Source organism: Chiloscyllium plagiosum, unplaced genomic scaffold (assembly GCF_037043375.1).
Source record: "Chiloscyllium plagiosum isolate Xiang-an unplaced genomic scaffold, Cpla_swu_hap1 HiC_scaffold_1, whole genome shotgun sequence".
In the NCBI taxonomy this organism is placed as follows: domain Eukaryota; kingdom Metazoa; phylum Chordata; class Chondrichthyes; order Orectolobiformes; family Hemiscylliidae; genus Chiloscyllium; species Chiloscyllium plagiosum.
The window spans coordinates 55865930-55888616 of NW_028270139.1; the positions used below are offsets into that span (position 1 = coordinate 55865930).

Below are 22687 nucleotides of genomic sequence, written 5' to 3' on the forward strand. Positions count from 1 at the left end.
TTGACATTTATATCATACTCAATCAAATTGTGACTGAGTATGATACAGTCAGGCTGTTGCTTGACTTGCCTGTGAGACAGCTCTACAAATATTGACATTGGTACTCTGGATTTTAGTGAGGACTTAGAAGGGCCTACAGGCTGTGTTTGTTGTTGACATTTCTAGTGTCTTCAGTGCCAGCTGTTTTGTCCGGTTTCATTCCTTTTCATAGAGTTGTAGCTTTTGGTAAAGATGGCAGATTTCCTTTTGTAAAGGAGATTATCATTACACCATTGCCCTCCCCTTGTTGATGGTTCTGACGTGGACTATGGAAACTGTATCTTCCCCCTCCTCTACCAAGCTCTGTCCAATTGCAAGAAGCCTGTCATAACCTTTGCAATAGCCAGGCTGAACAACCTACTCCCAATACTATTCCCCATCACTGCATTTCATCTCGTGCCAGCCTCTGTATGACAGTCATTTTCCTCATCCGATCCGCAGACTTTGTTCTTATCCATACAGGCAACATGAATCCTGGACCTTTTAGATAAAAGCAAAGCTCATGGCACGGGAGTATGGACATTGCCAACGTACTGGAAGAACCCTGACTCAAGATATATGACCGCCTTATTAATGTCTGGGGAATCATACTATTAAACTTGCTAATACACTTATGTAAGGTTAAGATGAAATAAGTTATGGCAATTAGTTGTCTGAGCACATATCAAATGGAAAGCACCTTTAATGCTGGGTGTGGGATGAAAGGGATAAGGTTGAGGGAGTCCATAAACTCCTTCCACAGAATAAAATATGTTTTGATTTCAGTCTCACCAGCTGACTTGGAATCTATTAAACTGTTTCCCTTCCTTGGAATCCAGTATCTGAATATTGGACTCTAGTCCGCCAGCTCCTTGTTTAAGTTTTTTGAAGAAATAATGTATTGTACATGTAATTATGCAGGACTGGGATGCTCTCTGGACATTCACATATTGCAAAATCCCAACTTTCATTGCCACCCTCTAATCAACCCCTGTTTTATTTATTTCATTAAATTAAAATTAAGTTAAAATTCAGGGCTCCTTTCTGAGCTGTTATGGTTCCTGCTCTTTTAACATGTTTATTAGTTCCTTTATTATTTAATTCCTATTTACGTATTTTAGATTTTAATTTAATATGAATTTCTATCTCTTTAATGTTGGTATTCTCTACTCAGTTCATTTTAATTTGATCCCCTTTAATGTAATTGAGTAATTAAATACTGAACTCAATTATATGATCAGTTCGATCTTTACGTCGTTATAAATTATTAGCTGTTAGCTCCTGAGATCGAGCACTGGTCTGACAACTTTTTCAGATTTCGACTTCTTTGCATTTGCTTCATATACTGGATTTTATGGTCGATTTTAAAAAAAAATTGTGGTCCTCAATTGCCTATTTTCATAAATTCCATTGATCCAGCAACTGCAGCTGGAAAACGTGTTTTTTAGGAATATATTAATCAATTTGCAAACATTATTAATTGCTTGAATCTTGAGCCATGTTCTTTTTGACAGCAGAACCATATCATTGAAATTTCACTAATAACTGGCTTGATACAGACATCTGTAATCTTTTTGCAGTTTCTTCCCCAGGAAAGCAATTTGGAAGGGAAAAGAATTGTTTCAGTATTTTTGATCTTCTATCATTATGAACAAATTAAAGTGCATTCAAGTTACTGGTTTTAGGCAATTCTGGTCTTTTGAAGCAGTATTTGTAATTTATGCTTTTTGGTTGCAGATAGTAATGTTCTTCCAGATAATTCAAGGTACATTGAATCTACAACATTTCTTTGAAAAATAAAAAAAGCAAACCTGATCAATGTGAATATCATTCTGATTTATCAGCTAAAACTTGTGTTGGAGGTTAATACAATACTTAGTGAGGAATTAATTCTTGATTGCACTCCTTTTTAAAATTAACTTAGAGAGTCATAGAGATGTACAGCACAGAAACAAACCTTTTGATCCAACTCGTCCATGCCGACCAGATTCCTAACCTAATCTAGTCCTATTTGCCAGCACTGGGCCCATGTCCCTCTGAACCCTTCCTATTCATATACCCATCTAGCTGCCTTTTAAATGCTGTAATTGTACTAGCCTCCGCCACACCCTTTGGCAGCTCATTCCATACACGCACTACCCTCTTGTGTGAAAATGTTGCCCCTTGGGTCTCTCTTATATCTTTCCCCTCTCACCCTAAACCTGGGCCCTCTAGTTCAGGACTCCCCCACCTCAGGGAAAAGACTTTGTCTGTTTACCCTATCAATGCCCCTCATGATCTTATAAACCTCTATAAGGTCACCCCTCAGCCTCCAACGCTCCAGGGTAAACAGCCCCAGCCGATTCAGCCTCTCCCTTTAGCTCAAATCCTTCAACCGTGGCAAAATGCTTGTAAATCTTTTCCGAACCCTTTCAAGTTTGACAACATCCTTTCAATAGGAATTAATAAGGTTACGTGAACTATGACAAAGTGGTGCATTCTTAAAAAATGAAGTAAAAAAGAATAAAGTTGAATCCGAGTAAAGCTGCAGAGGATCAAAAGATATCCATTTTAGCAAGAAAAGGAAACATTCAGTGACGTCAGTGTTACTTGGAAGCTGGGGAGGGGGGTTCTGGTTGAGATGCTGTTCAGAGGGTCTCTGAAGACTCAATGGCTTCTTTCGGCTATAGGGATTCTATTAATGCACAGATACTGTATGAGCCTGATTTCCTCACATATGCATTTTTCACTATTTAGCAACCAACAATAGAAAGCCTATTTGGTTTTATTTTTATATCCTTTTCTGCTCCACCGGTGTTGAGGTGCGCGTGTGTGTCTACTGAGAAACTTGTACTTAAAACGCAAGCTATATTTTAAGTGGAAATTGGAGGTTGGTTTTATCAGACGGCTGATTAAGTATCATTTCTGTTATGTATGGTTTTCAGACAAGCGTTATCGGAGGTGACGGCAGCCTTGCGGGAGCGGTTACATCGCTGGCAGCAGATTGAGAAGATTTGTGGTTTTCCAATTGTGCACAATTCGGGAATGCCAAGTCTGACCTCCGTTCTGTACTCTGAGCACAGTTGGGTCGTCATGCCTCGGGTCTCTGTGCCACCATATCCAATAGCTGGTGGAGTAGATGACTTGGACGAAGATACACCACCAATCATTCCGCAGTTCCACTGTAAGTTACAAATTCCATTTCCCAACAAGCGTAAACATAAGTGACTAAGATCTTGACATTTCAGTTCTGAACATTGGAGCTTTGCATTCAGCTGAGGAATAGGGTAGGGTATAGATGGAAGGTATTATTTTCTGGGAGTAAAAGAATGAAAAATTCTTATCTAGTTGAACAACTATCCCCTTTGCCCTCCTGATTTCCCTTTTAAGTATACTCCTACTACCTTTATGCTCTTCTAAGGATACATTCGATCTATCCTGTCTATACCTGACATATGCTTCCTTCTTTTTCTTAACCAAACCCTCAAATTCTTTAGTCATCCAGCATTCCCCATACCTACCAGCCTTTCCTTTCACCCAACAGGAATATACTTTCTCTGGATTCTCGTTACCTCATTTCTGAAGCCTTCCCATTTTCCAGCTGACCCTTTACCTGTGAACATTTGCCCCCAATCAGCTTTTGAAAGTTCTTGCCAAATACTGTTGAAATTGGCCTTTTTTTCAATTTAGAACGTCAGCTTTTAAATCTGGTCTATCCTTTTCCATCACTATTTTAAATCTAATAGAATTATGGTCGCTGGCCCCAAAGTGCTCCCCCATTGACACCTCAGTCACCTGTCCTGCCTTATTTCCCAAGAGTAGGCCAAGTATTGCACCTTATAGGATGTAGGTACATCCACTTTCTTGTACACGTTTAACAAATTTCTCTCCATCTAAACCCTTAACACTATGGCAGTCCCAGTCTATGTTTGGAAAGTTAAAATCCCTTACAATAACCACCCTATTATTCTTGCAGAAAGCTGAGATCATCTTACAAATTTGTTTCTCAATTTCCCTCTGACTATTAGGTAGTTTATTATACAATCCCAGTAAGGTGACCATCCCTTTCTTATTTCTCAATTCCACCCAAATAGCTTCCCTGGATGTATTCCTGGGAATATCCTCCCTCAGCACAACTGTAATGCTATCCTTTATAAAAAACGCCACTCCCCCTCATCTCTTGCCTCCCTTTCTATCCTTCCTGTAGCATTTGTATCCTGGAACACTAAGTTGTCGGTCTGCCGGTCCTGTCCATCCCTGTGCCATGTTTCTGTAATTGCTATGATATCCCAGTCCCATGTTCCTAACCATGCCCTGAGTTCATCTGCCATCCCTGTTAGGCCCCTTGCATTGAAATAAATGCAGTTTAATTTATTAGTCCTACCTTGTCCCTGACTGCCCTGATTATTTGACTCTCTTCTGTTCTCAACTGTACCAGTCTCAGATTGATCTCTTTCCTCACTATCTCCCCAAGTCCCACCCCCCACCTTACTAGTTTAAATCCTCCTGAGCAGTTCTAGCAAATTTCCCTGCCAGTATATTAGTCCCCTTCCAATTTAGGTGCAATCCGTCCTCCTTGTACAGGTCACTTCTACTCCAAAAGAGATTCCAATGATCCAAAAATGTGAATCCTTCTACCACACACCAGCTCCTCAGCCATGCATTCATCTGCTCTATCCTCCTATTCCTGCCCTCACTAGCTCTTAGCACCGGGAGTAATCCAGATATTACTACTCTCGAAGATCTCCTTTTTAAATTCCTGCCTAGCTCCCTGTAATCTCCCTTCAGAGTCTTAACCTTTTCCTTTCCAATGTCGTTGGTTCCAATGTGGACAATGACCTCTTGCTGACCCCTCACCCCGTGGGAACATTCTGCACCCGCTCTGAGACATCCTTGATCCTGGCACCAGGGAAGCAACACACCATTCTGATTTTTTGCTGCTGGCCACAGAGGTGTCTGTCTGTACCTTGAACTAGAGAATCCCCGAACACAATTGATCTCTTGGAACCCGACATACCCCTCATTACATTAGAGCCAGTCTCAATACCAGAAACTTGGCTGTTTGTGCTATGTTCCCCTGCGAATCCATCACCCCCAACATTTTCCAAAGCCGCGTTCCTGTTTGAAATGGGGATAGCCACAGAAAACTCCTGCACTAACTGCCCACCTCTGTTACCTTTCCTGGATTTAACCCATCTATGTGACTCTATCTGCGACTTTTCCTCCTTCCTATAATTGCCATCCATCACATACTGTTACATGAGATAGCTTTGGCAAATAGAATTAAGGAGAATCCAAAGGGTTTTTACAAATACATTAAGGACAAAAGAGTAACTAGGGAGAGAATAGGGCCCCTCAACGATCAGCAAGGTGGCCTTTGTGTGGAGCCGCAGAAAATGGGGGAGATACTAAACGAGTATTTGCATCCGTATTTACAGTGGAAAAGGACATGTAAGATATAGAATGTAAGGAAATAAATGGTGACATCTTGAAAAATGTCCATATTACAAAGGAGGAAGTGCTGGCTGTCTTGAAACGCATAAAGGTGGATAAATCCCCAGGACCTGATCAGGTGTACTCTAGAACTCTGTGGGAAGCTAGGGAAGTGCTTGCTGGGCCTCTTGCTGAGATATTTGTATTATCGATAGTCGCAGGTGAGGTGCTGGAAGACTGGAGGTTGGCTAACGTGGTGCCAGTGTTTAAGAGGGATGGTAAGGACGAGCCAGGAACTATAGACCAGTGAGCCTGACGTCGGTGGTTGGCAAGTTGTTGGAGGGAATCTTGAGAGACAGGATGTACATGTATTTGGAAAAAAACTAGGTAAAAACAATGACTGCAGATGCTGGAAACAAGATTCTGGATTAGTGGTGCTGGAAGAGCACAGCAGTTCAGGCAGCATCCGAGGAGCAGTAAAATCGACATTTCAGGCAAAAGCCCTTCATTAGGAATGGTAAGGACTGATTAGGGATAGTCAACATGGCTTTGTACTTGGGAAATCATGTCTCACAAACTTGATTGAGTTTCTTGAAGAACTAACAAAGAGGATTGGTGAGGGCAGAGCGATAGTTGTAATCTATATAGACTTCAATAAGGCGTTCGACAAGGTTCCCCATGGGAGACTGGTGAGCAAGGTTAGATCTCACGGAATACAGGGAGAACTAGCCATTTGGATACGGAACTGGTTAAAAGGTAGAAGACAGAGGATGGTGGTGGAGGGTTGTTTTTCAGACTGGAGGCCTGTGACTAGTGGAGTGTCACAAGGATCGGTGCTGGGTCCACTACTTTTCATCATTCATATAAATCATTTGGATGTGGGCATAAAAGGTATAGTTAATAAGTTTGCTAATGACACCAAAATTGGAGGTGTAGTGGACAACGAAGAAGGTTACGTCAGATTACAACGGGATCCTGATCAGATGGGTCAATGGGCTGAGAAGTGGCAGATGGAGTTTAATTTAGATAAATGCGAGGTGCTGCATTTTGGGAAAGCAAATCTTAGCAGGACTTATACACTTAATGGTAAGGTCCTAGGGAGTGTTGCTGAACAAAGAGACCTTGGAGTGCAGGTTCATAGCTCCTTGAAAGTGGAGTTGCAGGTAGATAGGATAGTGAAGAAGGCATTTGGTATGCTTGCTTTTATTGGTCAGAGTATTGCTTACAGGAGTTGGGAGGTCATGTTGCGTCTGTACAGGACATTAGTTAGGCTACTGTTGGAATGTTACGTTCAATTCTGGCCTCCTTCCTATTGGAAAGATGTTGTGAAACTTGAAAGGGTTCAGAAAAGATTTACAAGGATGTTGCCAAGATTGGGGGATTTGAGCTACAGGGAGAGGCTGGACAGTTGGGGCTGTTTTCCCTGGAGTGTCGGAGGCTGAGCGGTGACCTTATAGAGGTTTATAAAATGGGGCATGGATAGGATAAATAGACAAAGTCTTTTCTCTGGGGTGGGGGAGTCCAGAACTGGAGGGGATAGGGTGAGAGGGGAAAGATATAAAAGAGACCTAAGGAGCAACATTTTCATGCAGAGGGTGGTGCATGTATGGAATGAGCTGCCAGAGGAAGTGGTGGAGGCTGGTACAATTGCAACACCTAAAAGGCATTTGGATGGGTATATGAATAGGAAGGGTTTGGAGGGATATGGGCCAGGTGCTGTAGGTGGTACGGGATCGGGTTGGGATATCTGGTTGGCTTGGACAAATTGGACTGAAGGGTCTGTTTCCGTGCTGTCCATCTCTATGACTCTATAACTGTCATTTGTTATACTGATCATGATGCCGAATGACCCTAATCCCTTTTCTTGTCCTTGGTCCATACTCCTCCATTCCTTCCATATTCATGTGCTTATCTAAACGTTCTTTAAATGCCCTTAATTATATCTGCCTCCAACACCATCCCTGGCAGCGCTTTCGAGACTCCTATCACTCTGAGTTTTAAAAAAAAAACTTGCCCCTCACATCTCCTTTAAACTTACCCCCTCACCTTAAATGCGTGCCCCCTGGTATTAGACATTTCAACTCCGGTTTGGTGGTGAGAATTGTTTTCCCAATCTATGCATCTCATAATTTTATAGACTTCTCCCCTCAGTCTCCTCCGCTTAGTAGAAAACAACCTGGGTTTTTGTAGCTTTTCCATGTAGCTCATACCCTCTAATCGAGGCAGCATCCCAATCAACCTCTTCTGCACCCCCTGCAAAGCCTCCAGATCCTTTAACAGAATTGAGCGTAATACTCTTTAATGTGGTCAAATCAAAGTCTTCTCAAGGTGCAATATGACACCCTGACTGTTGTACTCAGTTCCCCGACCATTCTATCTACTGACATGGCCACTTTCAGGGAGCTAAGGGCTCGAACCTTAAGATCTCTCTACATTACTGCTGTTCAGAGTCTGCCATTAACTGTTTACTTTTCTTTAACGTTTGATCTCCCAAAATGCACAACCTAATGTTTACCCAGATTAAACTCCATCTGCCATTTCACCGGCCATGTCTGCAACTGATCTGTATCCCACTGTATCCTTTGACAGCCTTCTACACTATCCGCAATTCCACCAAACTTTACTAACCCACCCATCTACGTTTTCATCCAAGCCATTTAAATATGGCACAAATAGCAGAGGTCCCAGGATGGGTCCCTGTGGGGCACCATTAGTCACAGACCCCAAGCCTGAAAAACACCCTTCCACCACTACCCCTGCCTTCTATGGGCGAGGCAATTCTGAATCCACACGGCCAAGTCACCATGAATCCAGTGCATTTTAATCTTCTGGATGAGTCTAACATGAAGGACCTTGTCAAAAGCCTTACTAAAGTCCATGTAGACAACATCCATTGATCACCTTTGTCGCCACCTTGAAAAATTCGATCAAGTTAGTAAGCCGTGACCTGACCTGCTGACTGTCCCTAATTAGGCTATACTTTTCCAAATGTACATTAATCCTATCCATAAGAATTCTCTCCAATAGATTCCCAACCACTAATGTGAGACTCACTGGTCTGTAATTTCCTGGATTATCCCTATTTCCCTAATTGAACAGAGGAACAACATTAAGTACTCGCCAGTCCTCCAAGGCCTCTCCAGTGGCTAGTGAGGATCCAAAGATCTTGGTCAACGCCCCAGCAATCTTCTCTCTCGCCTTGCTCAGTAACCTTGGGTAGATACCATTAGGCTGTGGGGACTTATTCACCTGAATGCTCTTCAAGAGATGCAACACCATTTCTTTCTTGATCTCAAAATTCCCTAGCATATTAGCATGATCCAGACAAATCTCCGTATCCTCCATATCCTTCACCTGGGTGAACACCGATGCAAAGTACTCATTTAGGATCGCAACCATGTTCTCTTCCTGTAAGCACGAGTTCCCTCATTTGTCCTTGAGTGGTCCTGCCTTCTCCCTAGTTAACCTCTTGGTTTTAATGTATCTGTTGAATGCCTTGGGATTCTCTTTAATCCTAGGTTATTTCATGGCCTCTTCTTGCTCTCCTAATTCCCTGCTTGAGTACTCTCCTGCCTTTGTTATATTCTTTATGGGCCCTGTCCGATTTTAGCTTCCTAAACCTTACATATGACTCTTGTTTCCTTTTGACTAAATTCACAACCTCCCTCATTATCCAAGTGTCCCCTACTTTGCCATCCTTGTTCTTCCATCTCACTGGAACAGACTGGTCTTGAACACTGCCCAGCAGGTCTTTAACCAATTTCCATGTCAAATGTGGATTTACCTGATAAGAGCTCCTCCCAGTTGTCACTCTCCTGCCTAATACTGATGTAATTTACTTTCCTCCAATTTAGTACCTTCCCGCAAGGTCCTGACTTAACAGGGATTTAAGAAAATTGGCAACACGATCCAAAAGAATACAGAGGCAAGATTTTGCAGCTAGTTGTTGTAATCTCGAATAGACTGTCTGAAATTGTGGTAGAAGTGGATTCAGAAGTGACTGTCAATAGAGAATTAAGTATGTATTTGCAAAGGAGGGGGTTGGGGGAGGGAAAGGTATGCAGAAAGAGCAGAGGAGTAGGTCTATTTAGATAGATCTTTCAGAAAGTTTGCCACCGGCATGATGGGGTGAATTGCTGCATCCTGTACAATGCAACATGAACTATCTGTTATCTACTACTGAATTGACAATGTCCTTTGGGACAGGGCACATAAACTTTGTTGAATTGTGGCTAAACACTGCAAAATGACACTCTAGAAATAGTGCTTTCTGTTGGGATTTTAATTTTTAAAAATCTGGAGCATTAAATTAAAATGATTTAAATTTTATTTGATTTATATAAAGAGAATTACAAATTATAAATGCGTCACAAACTATTACTTGTCTGAACTGTTAGAATAATGATTACCTGAACTTTATAATAATATTAATAGTGTGTTGTTTTGACATTATCAGAAATGCCAGTTATGTGTTAAATTAATCTAATAGCTATTTTGGTTAAATGATTGTAAGCAAATGATTCACTGGGCCATCACTGTTTCATTGCCACAGGCAAATATAAATAACTAAGACTTTTTAAAAAAGGTACGTATGTTAGTCCATTCAGCCCCATCTTTGCTTCTCTGTTAGATCATGGCTGATCTGTAACTCACTTCTATTTATGTGCCATCACTCCAAATTTATTATTACCCTTGCTCAACAGAAATCAATTAATTGCAACCTTGAAATTTGTAATAGACCCAGCATCTGTCACCCTTTTTGAAAATAAATTCAAGATTACTAATATCCTTTGATATATAAAAAAAACTTTCTGATATCCCTCCTAAATGGTCAAGTTGTGCCTCTTGATTTTGACCACCATCAGTGTATACTCTGTCAAACCTGTTTAGCATCTGACACAACATTGGTTTATCACTCAATTATCTACAGTTGCGGGAACACAGGACACATTTTTCTAATCTGCGTTCGTAATCTAACCTTTTTTAGCCCCAGTCTGGCAAATTGTATTTGCATATTAAAATCACTGGAGTGTAAATCCCTGTTTCTAAATGTTTGTATGTGTTTTTTATCCCCCCAGCACTAGCTCATAGTAAACTCAATTACAATTTACCAAAAAGCAGCAGTCAAGGACGCACCCGGAGGGCCAATGTTATTCCCTCTGGACTTCCGCCTTCCTTGCAATCCTCCACTCCTGATATCTTTGTAACAAATAGCTATTCAACCCTTCGTACTGAGGAGGATGAAGATGCCATATTCTTCACAGCTGACAAGAACTGGTAACTAGTTTTTTGTGTGTTCTGGAATGAGTTGAAACAAATTAAATATTACTTTATGCTTTGTTCAGCCATGAGAGAGCATTGTGGAAATTAAGTGGGTCTCAGTTACTTTGCCATCCCAAACATAAACCACACAAACAATGTGCAGATGGCTAAAATTCAGGACAATTCAGATGAATTGGAGTAAAATTTGGATTTTCAAATTCACATTAGCATGGATCACACGTTAGACCCTGGAAAGTTTGCATGTTTCCATGTCCTAATGCGGATTTAAATCCTGGAATTTGTTGGTTTTATAAAGGAAGAGACTGGATCTATTCCCAGTAAGTGAATTTAATTTCAAATCTTAGCCTACTTACCACAGAACTGTAAGCTGCAACAGATAGGAAGTATATATTCTAATATAGCAATAGTAGAGAGCTTCATGAGAATAACTCCCAGAAGACTTAATAATTGAATTGAATCAATTATTTAAATTGAACAAACATTTGGGGATAGTCTGGAGTCTTTTACATAAGCATTTCAATTCATATCTGTCTATTACTCTGGGTAGCCACCAGTTGCCTTGCTAGAGTTCCTGGAGTTCTCCTGTTCTATGTATTGATCAATAGTCCATTTTGCATTTTCAAAATAACCAGTCTGAGACTAGTTATGTTACTTAAAAAAAATGAGTAATTTAAAATGGTGTACTTTATAAATCGGCGCAACTGTACAACACGCCAATCTGTGTGGTTCCTCGATTTACTAAGTTCTCTAAAAGAGAGGGAAATGTAGTGAGTGAGCTAATTTGATGCAGTCTTGAACAAACTCCCCAGAAAGTGCTGGCTGGACAGTATTGGTAAAGGCATGGCCAAGTAATGATGCATCCTGTTCAAGTTTCTAAAGAGATATCCTTGAAGGGGTAACTGACAATGCTAATCAGTTTTCAGGAGTCTCCAGTGTTTATGATCCATTAATCTGTTAATCTGACACTAAGAACGCTATTCAAATGCTCCCTGTTAACATCTAACACAGATGAGCAAATTAAGGAGAACATGCAAATTTCAACATCCGTTTTTAGCCCTGTGTAGTACATTGTACATTTAAGCTTCATTATCCGTTTTTTTCCTTTGTAGAAGAGGTTGTTCTGCATCTGTAATAGCGTGCAGTTTTTAGACTGATAGGTAGGAGGAATCGGGAAGAAAGGCTTTGCATTGTGGTCTGTAATTGGAAAAATTCACTGGGGGGAAAAGGTACTGAGCAAACTACTGAGATTAAAGGCAGATGAGACTCCTGGGTCTAATGGCCTTCATCTTAGGAAGGAAGTGATTTGTCAATGTGTTGGTTGTGATATGCCAGAATTCCCTGGATTCTGGAAAGGTATTGATAGAATGGAAAAAAAATACTAAAGTTATGCCCTTATTCAAAAAGGGAGGGCAGCAGAATGTAGCAAACTATAGACCAGCTTAATTAACATCATTGGGAAATCGTCGGAATCAGTTATTAAGAAAATAGTAATGGGATATTTGGAAAGTCAAAACACAGTCTGTACGAGTCAGCATGGTTTTATGAAGGGTAAATTATGTTTGGTTAATTTGCTAGAGTTCTCCGTATATGTACAAGCAAATGGGGCCCCTGTAGAAGCAGTATATCTGGACTTCCAGGAGGCATTTAAGAAGGTACCACACAAAAGGTTGATGCACAAATTACAGTCTCACGGAGTTAGGGGCAATTTATTAGCTTGGTTGGAGGATTGGCTACCCAACAGACAGCAAAGGGTTAGGATAAATGTGTCTTTTTCTGGTTGGCAAGCTAGAGTAGGGTAGAGAGTAGAGTATAAAATTAGTGCAGTGTAACAGGATTCATTCGTCAGGTTCCAATTATTGGCAATCTGTATTAATAGTTTGAATGCAGAGATAGAAAGTGCTATTGCCAGGTTTACAGATAACATTAAGTTGCCATGAAAAAATAAGAAATTTACAAATAGACCTAGATAAGTGAATGGTCCAAAATTTGTCAGATGGAATTTAACTTCGATAAGTTTGAGCTCATCCGTTTTGGTCAGAAGAATAAAAAGGCAACTTAGTATATAAATGGAGAAAAGTTCTAAAATGCTTTGGTGCTCAAGGATCTGGGTCATTGTGCATGAATTGCAGAAAGCTAGATTACAGGTACAGCAGGGAATAAGGAAGGCAAATGAAATTTTTACATTTTATTGTGAAAGGAATAGAGTACAAGAGTAAGGATGCGTTTTTGCAACTGTAGAAGACATTGATACAACTGCATCAGGAGAACTGTATTCAATTCTGGTCCCTTCCTTGACGAAGGATGTAATTGTTTTGGAGGAGGTTCAATGAAGGTTCACTAGCTTACTTCCTGAGATGAAGGGCTTGTTTTATGTGAAGAGATTGAGCAGGTTAGGTCAATATTCGTCAGAGTTTGGAAGAGTAAAAGAAGGTCTGATTTGAGGTGAATAAGATGATAAAGGGGATTGACAAAGTAGACTGAGCGTGGATGTTTCCCCTCAATATAGAAAGAGAAGTCATAATGTTAGGTTGAGGGGTGGCAGATTTAAAACAAAGACGACAAGGAATTACTTCTCTCATCATGACCCCTGAGTGCAGTGGATGCTGAGACACTGAATAAATGTAAGGAGGCGGTAGACAGATTTTTAATTAGTAATAGGTTAAAGGGTTCTGGGGAGCAGGCAGGACCATGGAGTTGAGGCTGAGCTGAGACCAACCATTAAATGGCAAAGCAGGCTTGAGGGGCTGCATTATCTACACCTGCTCTAGTTCTTGTGTTCTTATACTGTTGTATACTCAAGAAATACTCATTTCTTTGGGGTGTTTCACGATATAAGTATATAAATATAAGTTATTGACCTTTCCCTGCCATTAACCTGAAATCAGTATCAATGTTCTGTAAATGAGAAATGTTTAACTTGCTGTTTGTCTGTTTTGTAATGTAGGGATACACAGGAAACCGCTTCAGACTGTGACTCCTCTTTTGGGTCTTCAAATGGAAAGAAGCTGTTTCTCTTATCAAACTCTGAGGCTCTAAGTGATGCTTCACGTAAAATGTCCAAGAACTCCCTGGATGACTTATCCCTTGCTGATTCATCCGTGCCATATGAGCGGGTAGCTACAGCTCCGGATTCTCTGGGCCCAGCAGATACCAAGAGTATGATTGTGAGCTCGCTGATGGCCACCAAGCCTGTTCGGAACGGTCTTGAGAAATCCTACAGCATGGGACAGCTATCAGCAGCTCAGGACAGGCGTGTCTTAGAACTTTCCACATCAAGCGCTCAGAAAAGCATAACTAAGAGACAAACAGCATCTCAAGAACTGTCTTCCTGTACAGACAGAGTTAAAAAAACCTCTAAGTTAAAAAAGATCTTCAAGAAAATGTCAAAATAATAAACGCCAAAGTGTGACAATGGCGAAGCCTCATTCATTGTAACATCTGTTTACGAAAGCTGCATTTAGATGTTACGCAGAGGGCTTTGGTTTCTGCCCGAGTTACAGTTGTAGAAATTAATGTTGCACTATTACTTTCCTGATGGGGGAAGGTACCTCTGATTATATAGACAATGTATAAATATTTGTAGAGAAACTAAGCAGATTCTATGTTTTTACTGTTACATGTAGAGCTTTGGTAGGATTTTTAAGAATTCAGATTTCTAATGACTTAAAAGAGCAGTGGAATTTCTAACAGCAAGAAAGCAAATTTTTCTTGTGAAACAAATTTCTTAAAAGTTTTACAAACTTGCTGTACAAATGATTAAAATGCCTGGCAGCCTCTGAGCTTTTCTTTCATGCCTTGTCTTTGAACTCTGAAGATTGGCACTGAAGGCTGTTAAAGATTACTACCAGCCTGCAAGCAAGCACTAACAGTTTCCTCATATTATTGTAGCAGCAGTGGGACCTGGCAAAATACTGAGCTGTTAATTCAGGATTTCTTCTTGCAGATTAGAAGTGAAAACTACTTCACCTGAACTTAATAGACTTAAGGGTAGTTGGGGTGTTTGGAACTTCTTGAATGTATTAAAAGAATAAAATGAAGCATTATGAAACCATTGCAGCGAATACAGTCTTAATTATTTCATTGGGTTATTCTTCCAATTTTTATTAAATGAATTTTGATATCATTTGTGTTAGACATCATAGTACTGGCATCAAAGTCTATAATTAATTGAATGGCTATGAGAGTTTGCTTTTACTGTAGTATCTCCTGCTTTTCTGAATTGTGGATTTCTGTGCTGTGGATTTCAGGGATGGGTGGCTCAAGGGAATCCTGATCCTCATCATTCATATTTCTCTTAATTCCTTTCATGGCAATTTTTATTCATATTTTTAGTCTGTCTGGTCTTGATACCTCTGCTTCAAAGAATGGACTGGGAGCCTGCTAATAAACTGCTTACAATGACTGCTGGTAACATTTCGGGTCTTTCCATCTCTACTCAGCACACCTCATTGGAATACGAATTGATGCCACTGTGCAGGGCTCAACCTAATGTATTGCCTCTCTTGCTATTTCCCTTCAATATAAAGGACTTGGTGGGCCACTCACACACTGGAGTTCTCTCGTTTCATTGTCGATACTTACTTTTGGGTTTGTTTGTGTGCAAACAGACACTAAGGTGGTTCCAAAACTAAAACCAAAACAGTGGAGAAATACAGCAGGCTTGGTAACATCTGTGGAGGAGAAAAACCAGTTAATGGTCGAGTCTGATATGACTTCTTCAGACTGAAGGAAATATGGCACTTTAAGTTATATTCCTTTTATTCATAGGATCAGAAGTAGGCCATGTAGCCCTTCAAACCTCTTCCATTCAGTGAGATCATGACTGATGTGGCCTAATTCCGTACACCTGCCTTTGGGTCCATATCTATTAATATTTGCTTCCTAAATTTTAAATTAACAACTGATCCAGCATCCACTGCTGTTTTGCAAAGAGAGTTTCAAACCTCTTCCACTCTGACATCTCTCCTGAATGGTCTGGCCCTAATTATCAGACTATGCTTGCTAGTTCTAGTTTATCGTCATCTGCCTGTCTTTTCCTGTTGGTAGCTAAAAGACTGCAATCAGATAATCCCTTAACCTTCTAAATTTAAGAGAAAGCATGCCTAAATTTGTATGATCTCAGAATTTAACCCCTGAACTCCAAATATCATTCTTATAAACCTACATTGTACTCCCTCCAAGGCCAATACATCCTTCCTCAGATGTGGTGCTCAGATCTGCTCAGCCCTCCCAGTGGGGTCCAACTGTATAACTGCAGTATAACATCTATGTCCTTACACACCTTTCCTTTAGATGTAAAGGTCAACATTCCATTATTTTTCTTGATTATTCTCTGTACCTTTGTGACATTGTAAAGATCTATGCACATGAATCCCCAAATCCCTTTGGATATCTATTGTATTTAACTTCACACCATCTAGAAAATTCCCCCGATCTTTTCTGTTTCAGTCCAAAATGGAGAACCTCACATTGGCTTACATTGAACTGCCTCTGCCACAGTTTTGCCCATTCGCTTAGTCTATCAATATCCAATTCTAATCTTCCTTCAATATCCCAAACTGCATCCTATCATATTCAGGGGACTTAGCAGTTTTAGCCCCTAGCACTTCCTCAGTGTTCATCACCTATAATGCTGCCTTCTCATGAATGGTGGGTCCTATCCCCCCCAGTCCAGAAACTCCCCACATACGTTCGAGACACCACCCACGCCCTCCACCTCCTCCAAGACTTCCGTTTCCCCGGCCCCCAATGCCTCATGTTCACCATGGATATCCAATCCCTCTACACCTCCATCCGCCATGACCAGGGCCTCCAAGCCCTCCGTTTTTTCCTCTCCAGATGTCCCCAACAGTACCCTTCCACCGACACTCTCATTCGTTTGGCCGAACTGGTCCTCACCCTTAACAATTTCTCCTTTGAATCCTCCCACTTCCTCCAGACCAAAGGGGTAGCCATGGCAGACGTATGGGCCCCAGCTATGCCTGTCTCTTTGTTGGCTACGTAGAACAGTTGATCTTCCGTAATTACACTGGCACCACTCCCCACCTCTTCCTCCACGACATTGATGACTGCGTTGGCGCCACCTCGTGCTCCCGCGAGGAGGTTGAGCAATTCATCAACTTCACCAACACATTCCACCCTGACCTTAAATTTACCTGGACCATCTCTGACACCTCCCTCCCCTTCCTGGACCTCTCCATCTCCATTAGTGACGACCGACTTGACACTGACATTTTTTACAAACCCACCGACTCCCACAGCTACCTGGATTATACCTCTTCCCACCCCATCTCTTGCAAAAATGCCATCCCGTATTCCCAATTCCTCCACCTCCGCCGTATCTGCTCCCAGGAGGACCAGTTCCACCATAGAACACACTAGATGGCCTCCTTCTTTAGAGACCGCAATTTCCCTTCCCACGTGGTTAAAGATGCCCTCCAACGCATCTCGTCCACATCCCGCACCTCTGCCCTCAGACCCCACCCCTCCAACTGTAACGAGGACAGAACGCCCCTGGTGCTCACCTTCCACCCTACAAACCTTCACATAAACCAAATCATCCGCCGACATTTCCGCCACCTCCAAAAAGACCCCACCACCAGGGATATATTTCCCTCCCCACCCCTTTCCGCCTTCCGCAAAGACCGTTCCCTCCGTGACTACCTGGTCAGGTCCATGTCCCCCTACAACCCACCCTCCCATCCTGGCACTTTCCCCTGCCACTGCAGGAACTGTAAAACCTGTGCCCACACCTCCTCCCTCACCTCTATCCAAGGCCCTAAAGGAGCCTTCCACATCCATCAAAGTTTTATCTGCACATCCACTAATATCATTTATTGTATCCGTTGCTCCCGATGCCGTCTCCTCTACATTGGGGAGACTGGGCGCCTCCTAGCAGAGCGCTTTAGGGAACATCTCCGAGACACCCGCACCAATCAACCACACCGCCCGTGGCCCAACATTTCAACTCCCCCTCCCACTCTGCCAAGGACATGGAGGTCCTGGGCCTCCTTCACCGCCGCTCCCTCACCACCAGACGCCTGGAGGAAGAACGCCTCATCTTCCGCCTCGGAACACTTCAACCCCAGGGCATCAATGTGGACTTCAACAGCTTCCTCATTTCCCCTTCCCCCACCTCATCCTAGTTTTAAACTTCCAGCTCAGCACTGTCCCCATGACTTGTCCGGACTTGTCCGACCTGCCTAGCTCCTTTTCCACCTATCCACTCCACCCTCTCCTCCCTGACCTATCACCTTCATCTCCTCCCCCACTCACCCATTGTACTCTATGCTACTCTCTCCCCACCCCCACCCTCCCCTAGCTTATCTCTCCACGCTTCAGGCTCACTGCCTTTATTGCTGATGAAGGGCTTTTGCCTGAAATGTCGATTTCGCTGACCGTTGGATGCTGCCTGAACTGCTGTGATCTTCCAGCACCACTGATCCAGAATCTGGTTTCCAGCATCTGCAGTCATTGTTTTTATCTTAGTGGTTAGCACTGCTGCCTCAGTGCCAGGGATCTGGGTTCAATTCCAGCCTCGGGCAACTACTTGCATGGTTTTTCTCCAGATGCTCTGATTTCTTCCCATCGTCCAAAGATGTGCAGGTTAGGTAGATTAGCTATAGGAAATGCAGGGTATGAGGGAGAGAGTAGGGAGTTTGGGTTTGGGTGGAATGCTGTTCAGAAGGTCAGTGTGGATTTGATTGACCCAATGGCCTACTTCCACACTTACACTCTGGGGATTCTATGATGCTATTTTGTAACTGCTGAACGTGGGTGCCTTCACTATAACACAGTGGAGGTTTGAGCAGTCTTGTAGCTGCTTTCTGAAGTTGTCAGGTTACATATTAATGTTACAGTCACCCACACTTAGAGCAAGCAGCCTACTGAAGAGGAAAGTGGTTTGATATGTGGTCAGGTTGGTGAACACCTGCTTTTCCTAATTTTGCCTTGCAAGATGTTGCTCTTAAGCATAATTTTAGGGGTTAGTGTGTTGATGAATATCAATGACATGTTGATTGAGGGTTAGGAAAGGTAGTGAAGCTGAAAGATTTTTGAGAACTTGATATCACAAAAAATTAGTTGGACTTCTGTCTCCTCGAGTAACAGAGACACATAGCACAGAAACAGACTCTTTGGTCCAACTTGTCCATGTCGACCCGTTATCCTAAATTAATCTAATCCCATTTGCCTGCATTTTGCCCATATCTCTCTTAAGACTTTCCTATTCATATACCCATCCAGATGCCTTTTAAATGTTGTAATTGTACAAGCCTCCACCACTTCCTCTGGCAGCTCATTTCATATATGCACCACCCTCTGTATGAAAAAGTTGCCCCTTGGTCCCTCACATGTATTTCTCCTCTCACCTTAAACTTATGCTGTCTATTTTTAGACTCCCCCACTCCAGGCAAAGGACCTTGTCAACCTACCGTGTCTATGCCTCTCATGAATTTATAAACCTCTATAAAGTCATTCCTCAGCCTCCGACGCTCCAGGGAAAACAGCCCCAGCCTGTGCAGCCTTTCCGTATAGCTCAAATCCTCCAACCCTGGCAACATCCTTGTAAATCTTTTCTGAACCCTTTCAAGTTTCACAACACTATAGAGAATCTAATCTAAACTAATCCTTCCTATAGCAGGGAGATCAGAATTGCATGCAATATTCCAAAAGTGGCCTAACCAATACCCTGTACTCTATGCACTGACCAATAAAAGCAAGCATACTAAACACCTTCTTCATTATCCTATCTACCTGCAACTCCACTTTCAAGGAATTATGAGCCTGCACTCCAAGGTGTCTTTGTTCAGAAACACTCCCCAGGACCTTACCATTAAGTGTATAAGTCCTGCCATGATTTACCTTGTCAAAATGAGGCAACTCCCATTTATCTATATTAAACTTCATCTGCCCATCTAATCAAGGTTCTGTTGTACTCTGAGGTAACCTTCTTGGCTGTCCACTACACCTCCAATTTTGGTGCCATCTGCAAATTTACTAACCATACTTCCTACGTTGACAATCAAATCATTTATATCAACGACGAAAAGCAGGGACCCAGCACTGATCCTTGTGGCACTCCACTGGTCACAGGCCTTCTGTCTGAAAAGGTGCCCAATTAGTTTCCTCATCTGTCCTTCTAAACTTCCTTGCCTGAAAATTCTGATCATATAAGGAAAGAAAGATTGAATTATTAAGAGTGACACGAAAAGGAAAGTTTTTAAAAAATTTCTGCATTTTAAAAATACCAAACTCCCAAAACCCGAAAGCATGAGACTGTGATACTTACTGAGCCAGATGGTTTCATTGGAATCCATTAGCTTATTATTACAAAGGGTGCTCTGATGTATATTCCAGGAATAATTAAATATGCATCTAGATATTCCAGGCTTAATGAAGTATGCATCTATATTAAATGGCTTTTTAAAAGGCTTCTTGTGTCACTGCAGAGCGACAATGTGTGATAGTGGGTTTAATTCATAACTACTATGCAATTACAGCAACTTGCAGCTCAATAATGCATTTCAATAAGGAGTGGCACAGCAAGTTGATATCTTCATGATGCTAATAACAGAACACATCTTGGACATCAACGTCTGTACTTCTGCATTCAATCAAATGTCTGTCATTGTTTGGAGTTAATTTCTCATGAAATATGTTTAAAAAATTCTGCAGACACAACAGAAAAGGAGAAGTTCATTCAGGATTATTATCAGGATTATTATCTTAATACTTTGTTAAATTCCCAGCAGATGTTAGTACTGGTCAACTTAGATCCCAGAGCGAAATCTAGTTTGGCAGATCATTTATTTTTAATTTTAAATGACAGACTTTTATTGAGGCAAAAATGTGGACTGCAGATGCTGGAGATTAGAGTCGAGAATGTGGTGCTGGAAAAGCGCGGCAGGTCAGGTAATATCCGAGAAGCAGGAGGGTGGACGTTTCAGGCAAAGGCCCTTCATCAGACTTTCATTGAGTCATAAACACAAGGCTGCAGATTTTGATTTTAGCAATACAACAGGTTATATTTCAAAAGAAAAAAATAAAAACAAACCAAGCTTTCTGCATGTAACAAATATTTTGAAAAATTTCAAAATACACAGCAAAAATCCTATCCCCCAACATCATCCCTTTTGTATTCAAATAATGACTGGAATCGGTGAAAGATGAAATGGCCTATTGTATTCAGCAAGTTCAAGCCGGCAGTGGAATCTTGAAATACAGTCCTTACAAGAGCCCCTTTATACACAGCTCTTATGTTTATTAAAATTCCATTACTACGGTGTTACATCACGTATCTCCAGTGCGGAAAGGTTTGGGGGGCTTCTGACCTGCGATACAGGAGATGGGTTAAAATATTTACTAAGTGCTGCCTGCTACTCCTGATGGGATGTCTGTCTGGTCTATTTGCATAATTAGGAGGTGTTAGTCCTTTTGTCTTTTAAGTGAGTAAATATTAGTAAAAGTGCTAGGCCTGTACGCTCTAAAGAAGTTGAAAACTGTACCTAAACTTAATAAAAGAATAAAGGATTACTGATAAACTGATCACTGCAGCTGGGTTGTGAGATTTATTTACTATTTGCTGGTATGGGTTTCATTCATTCATGCAATTTCATGGAAACACTTAAAGGGATAATGGCCCAGTTAAAAGGCATTTAACAGGGACTTCCAGGAGATGTTTGGTAAGGGCTGATTAATATCATAATGTTTTGTGAAGACTTGATGGGGATGGTATTGTTATGTATGCTGCACTTATCCAGAGGCAAACACTGTAGCAAGGGCTGATAAGGCGTGGAAATACATTAATAGGTTTGAAGGGTTGTTTTTAAATTTGGATCTTACAGAACTGCCGTTTTATGAATGAATGAATGAAACCGTGTTATAGTAAATAACAGGTTAGTAAAGGGTGATGAATGAACGAAAGGGAACCGGGTATTAATGAATATAGCGAACTGGTGAGTGAGTTATTAAAGACAGACTTTAAACACAATGTTTCATAACACAATATCTCACAGTCTCCTCCTAATTCTACAGAGACTTCTCGAAGAGAATCACACAATCCCTATCCTAGCTTATGGACTTTTAAAAGTTTGGCAACTGCATTTTACAAAAAGAAATAACATGCACAGTTGAAATAACAAGAACAAATATCATGGTGGTCAGTCAGTCTCGGGCCCCGCTGTATCGTGCGATGCCCATTTGATGTGGAAGGCATGAATCCAGGCCTCCTTTGCTCTGACCTTGACAGCGCTGGTATGCTCCTTCCCACTTCATACATAAGGGTTCCTTGTGCTGTTCTGCAGGCTTCAGTCAGAGCCCGTAATTCTGTTGACTGTGCAGATGCTCCAGGGCTTCCCGTTGCGATGACAGTGCTGCGATCTGTCGTTAATATCCATCCCTCCACCCCTTGCCTTTCGTACGGGCCATATCAACGTCCCTTTTTCCTGTGTGGTACAAGGTGGAGGGGTTTCTGTAAAACGGCAGGTTCCATTTTCAGTACCGGGCGGTCATCCTTGACTTTAGCCAACTCACGAAGGGTTCGGGATCACGTTCAGGGATTAGATCATGACTCTAAGAAGGAAGCTTCCTCCCCTCGAGGAGCTGTCAGTGACCGGTGAGTTTAGATGGTGTCCCCAGTCATCCTGCCGACTACGCCAAGTTGTGGGATTGTGTTCAAATACCGACCTGAAGCGGCGAGTGGAGAAACCCGAGTCTAGATCAGCGTGGTGCTGGAAAAGCACAGCAGGAATGAGCTGATTCCTGAAGAAGGGCTTTTGCCCGAGACGTCGATTCTCCTGCTCCTCGGATGCTGCCTGACCTGCTGCGCTTTTCCAGCACCACACTAATTTCCAGCATCTGCAGTCCTCACTTTTGCCGAGTGGTGAAAATAACCTTTTACTCAGCAATCACTGCACAAGTTCAAGGTGGCCTCGGAATCCCGAAATACAGTTCAGACAAGAGCCCCTTTATACAC

General features: G+C 41.8%; 1 protein-coding gene across 3 annotated transcripts in view; it reads left to right on the forward strand.

The window, feature by feature from the left end:
• stim2b (stromal interaction molecule 2b) overlaps positions 1-14766 on the forward strand; it is a 144157-nt gene extending 129391 nt beyond the window's left edge. For all 3 annotated transcript variants that reach the window (XM_087987005.1, XM_087986995.1, XM_087987008.1), the window contains 3 exons: positions 2943-3181; positions 10509-10707; positions 13658-14766. In XM_087987005.1, coding sequence (XP_087843131.1) covers positions 2943-3181; positions 10509-10707; positions 13658-14105 — 886 coding nt within the window. In that variant the 3' untranslated portion in view covers positions 14106-14766. The remainder of the gene's footprint in view (positions 1-2942; positions 3182-10508; positions 10708-13657) is intronic.
• Positions 14767-22687: the final 7921 nt, after the last annotated feature.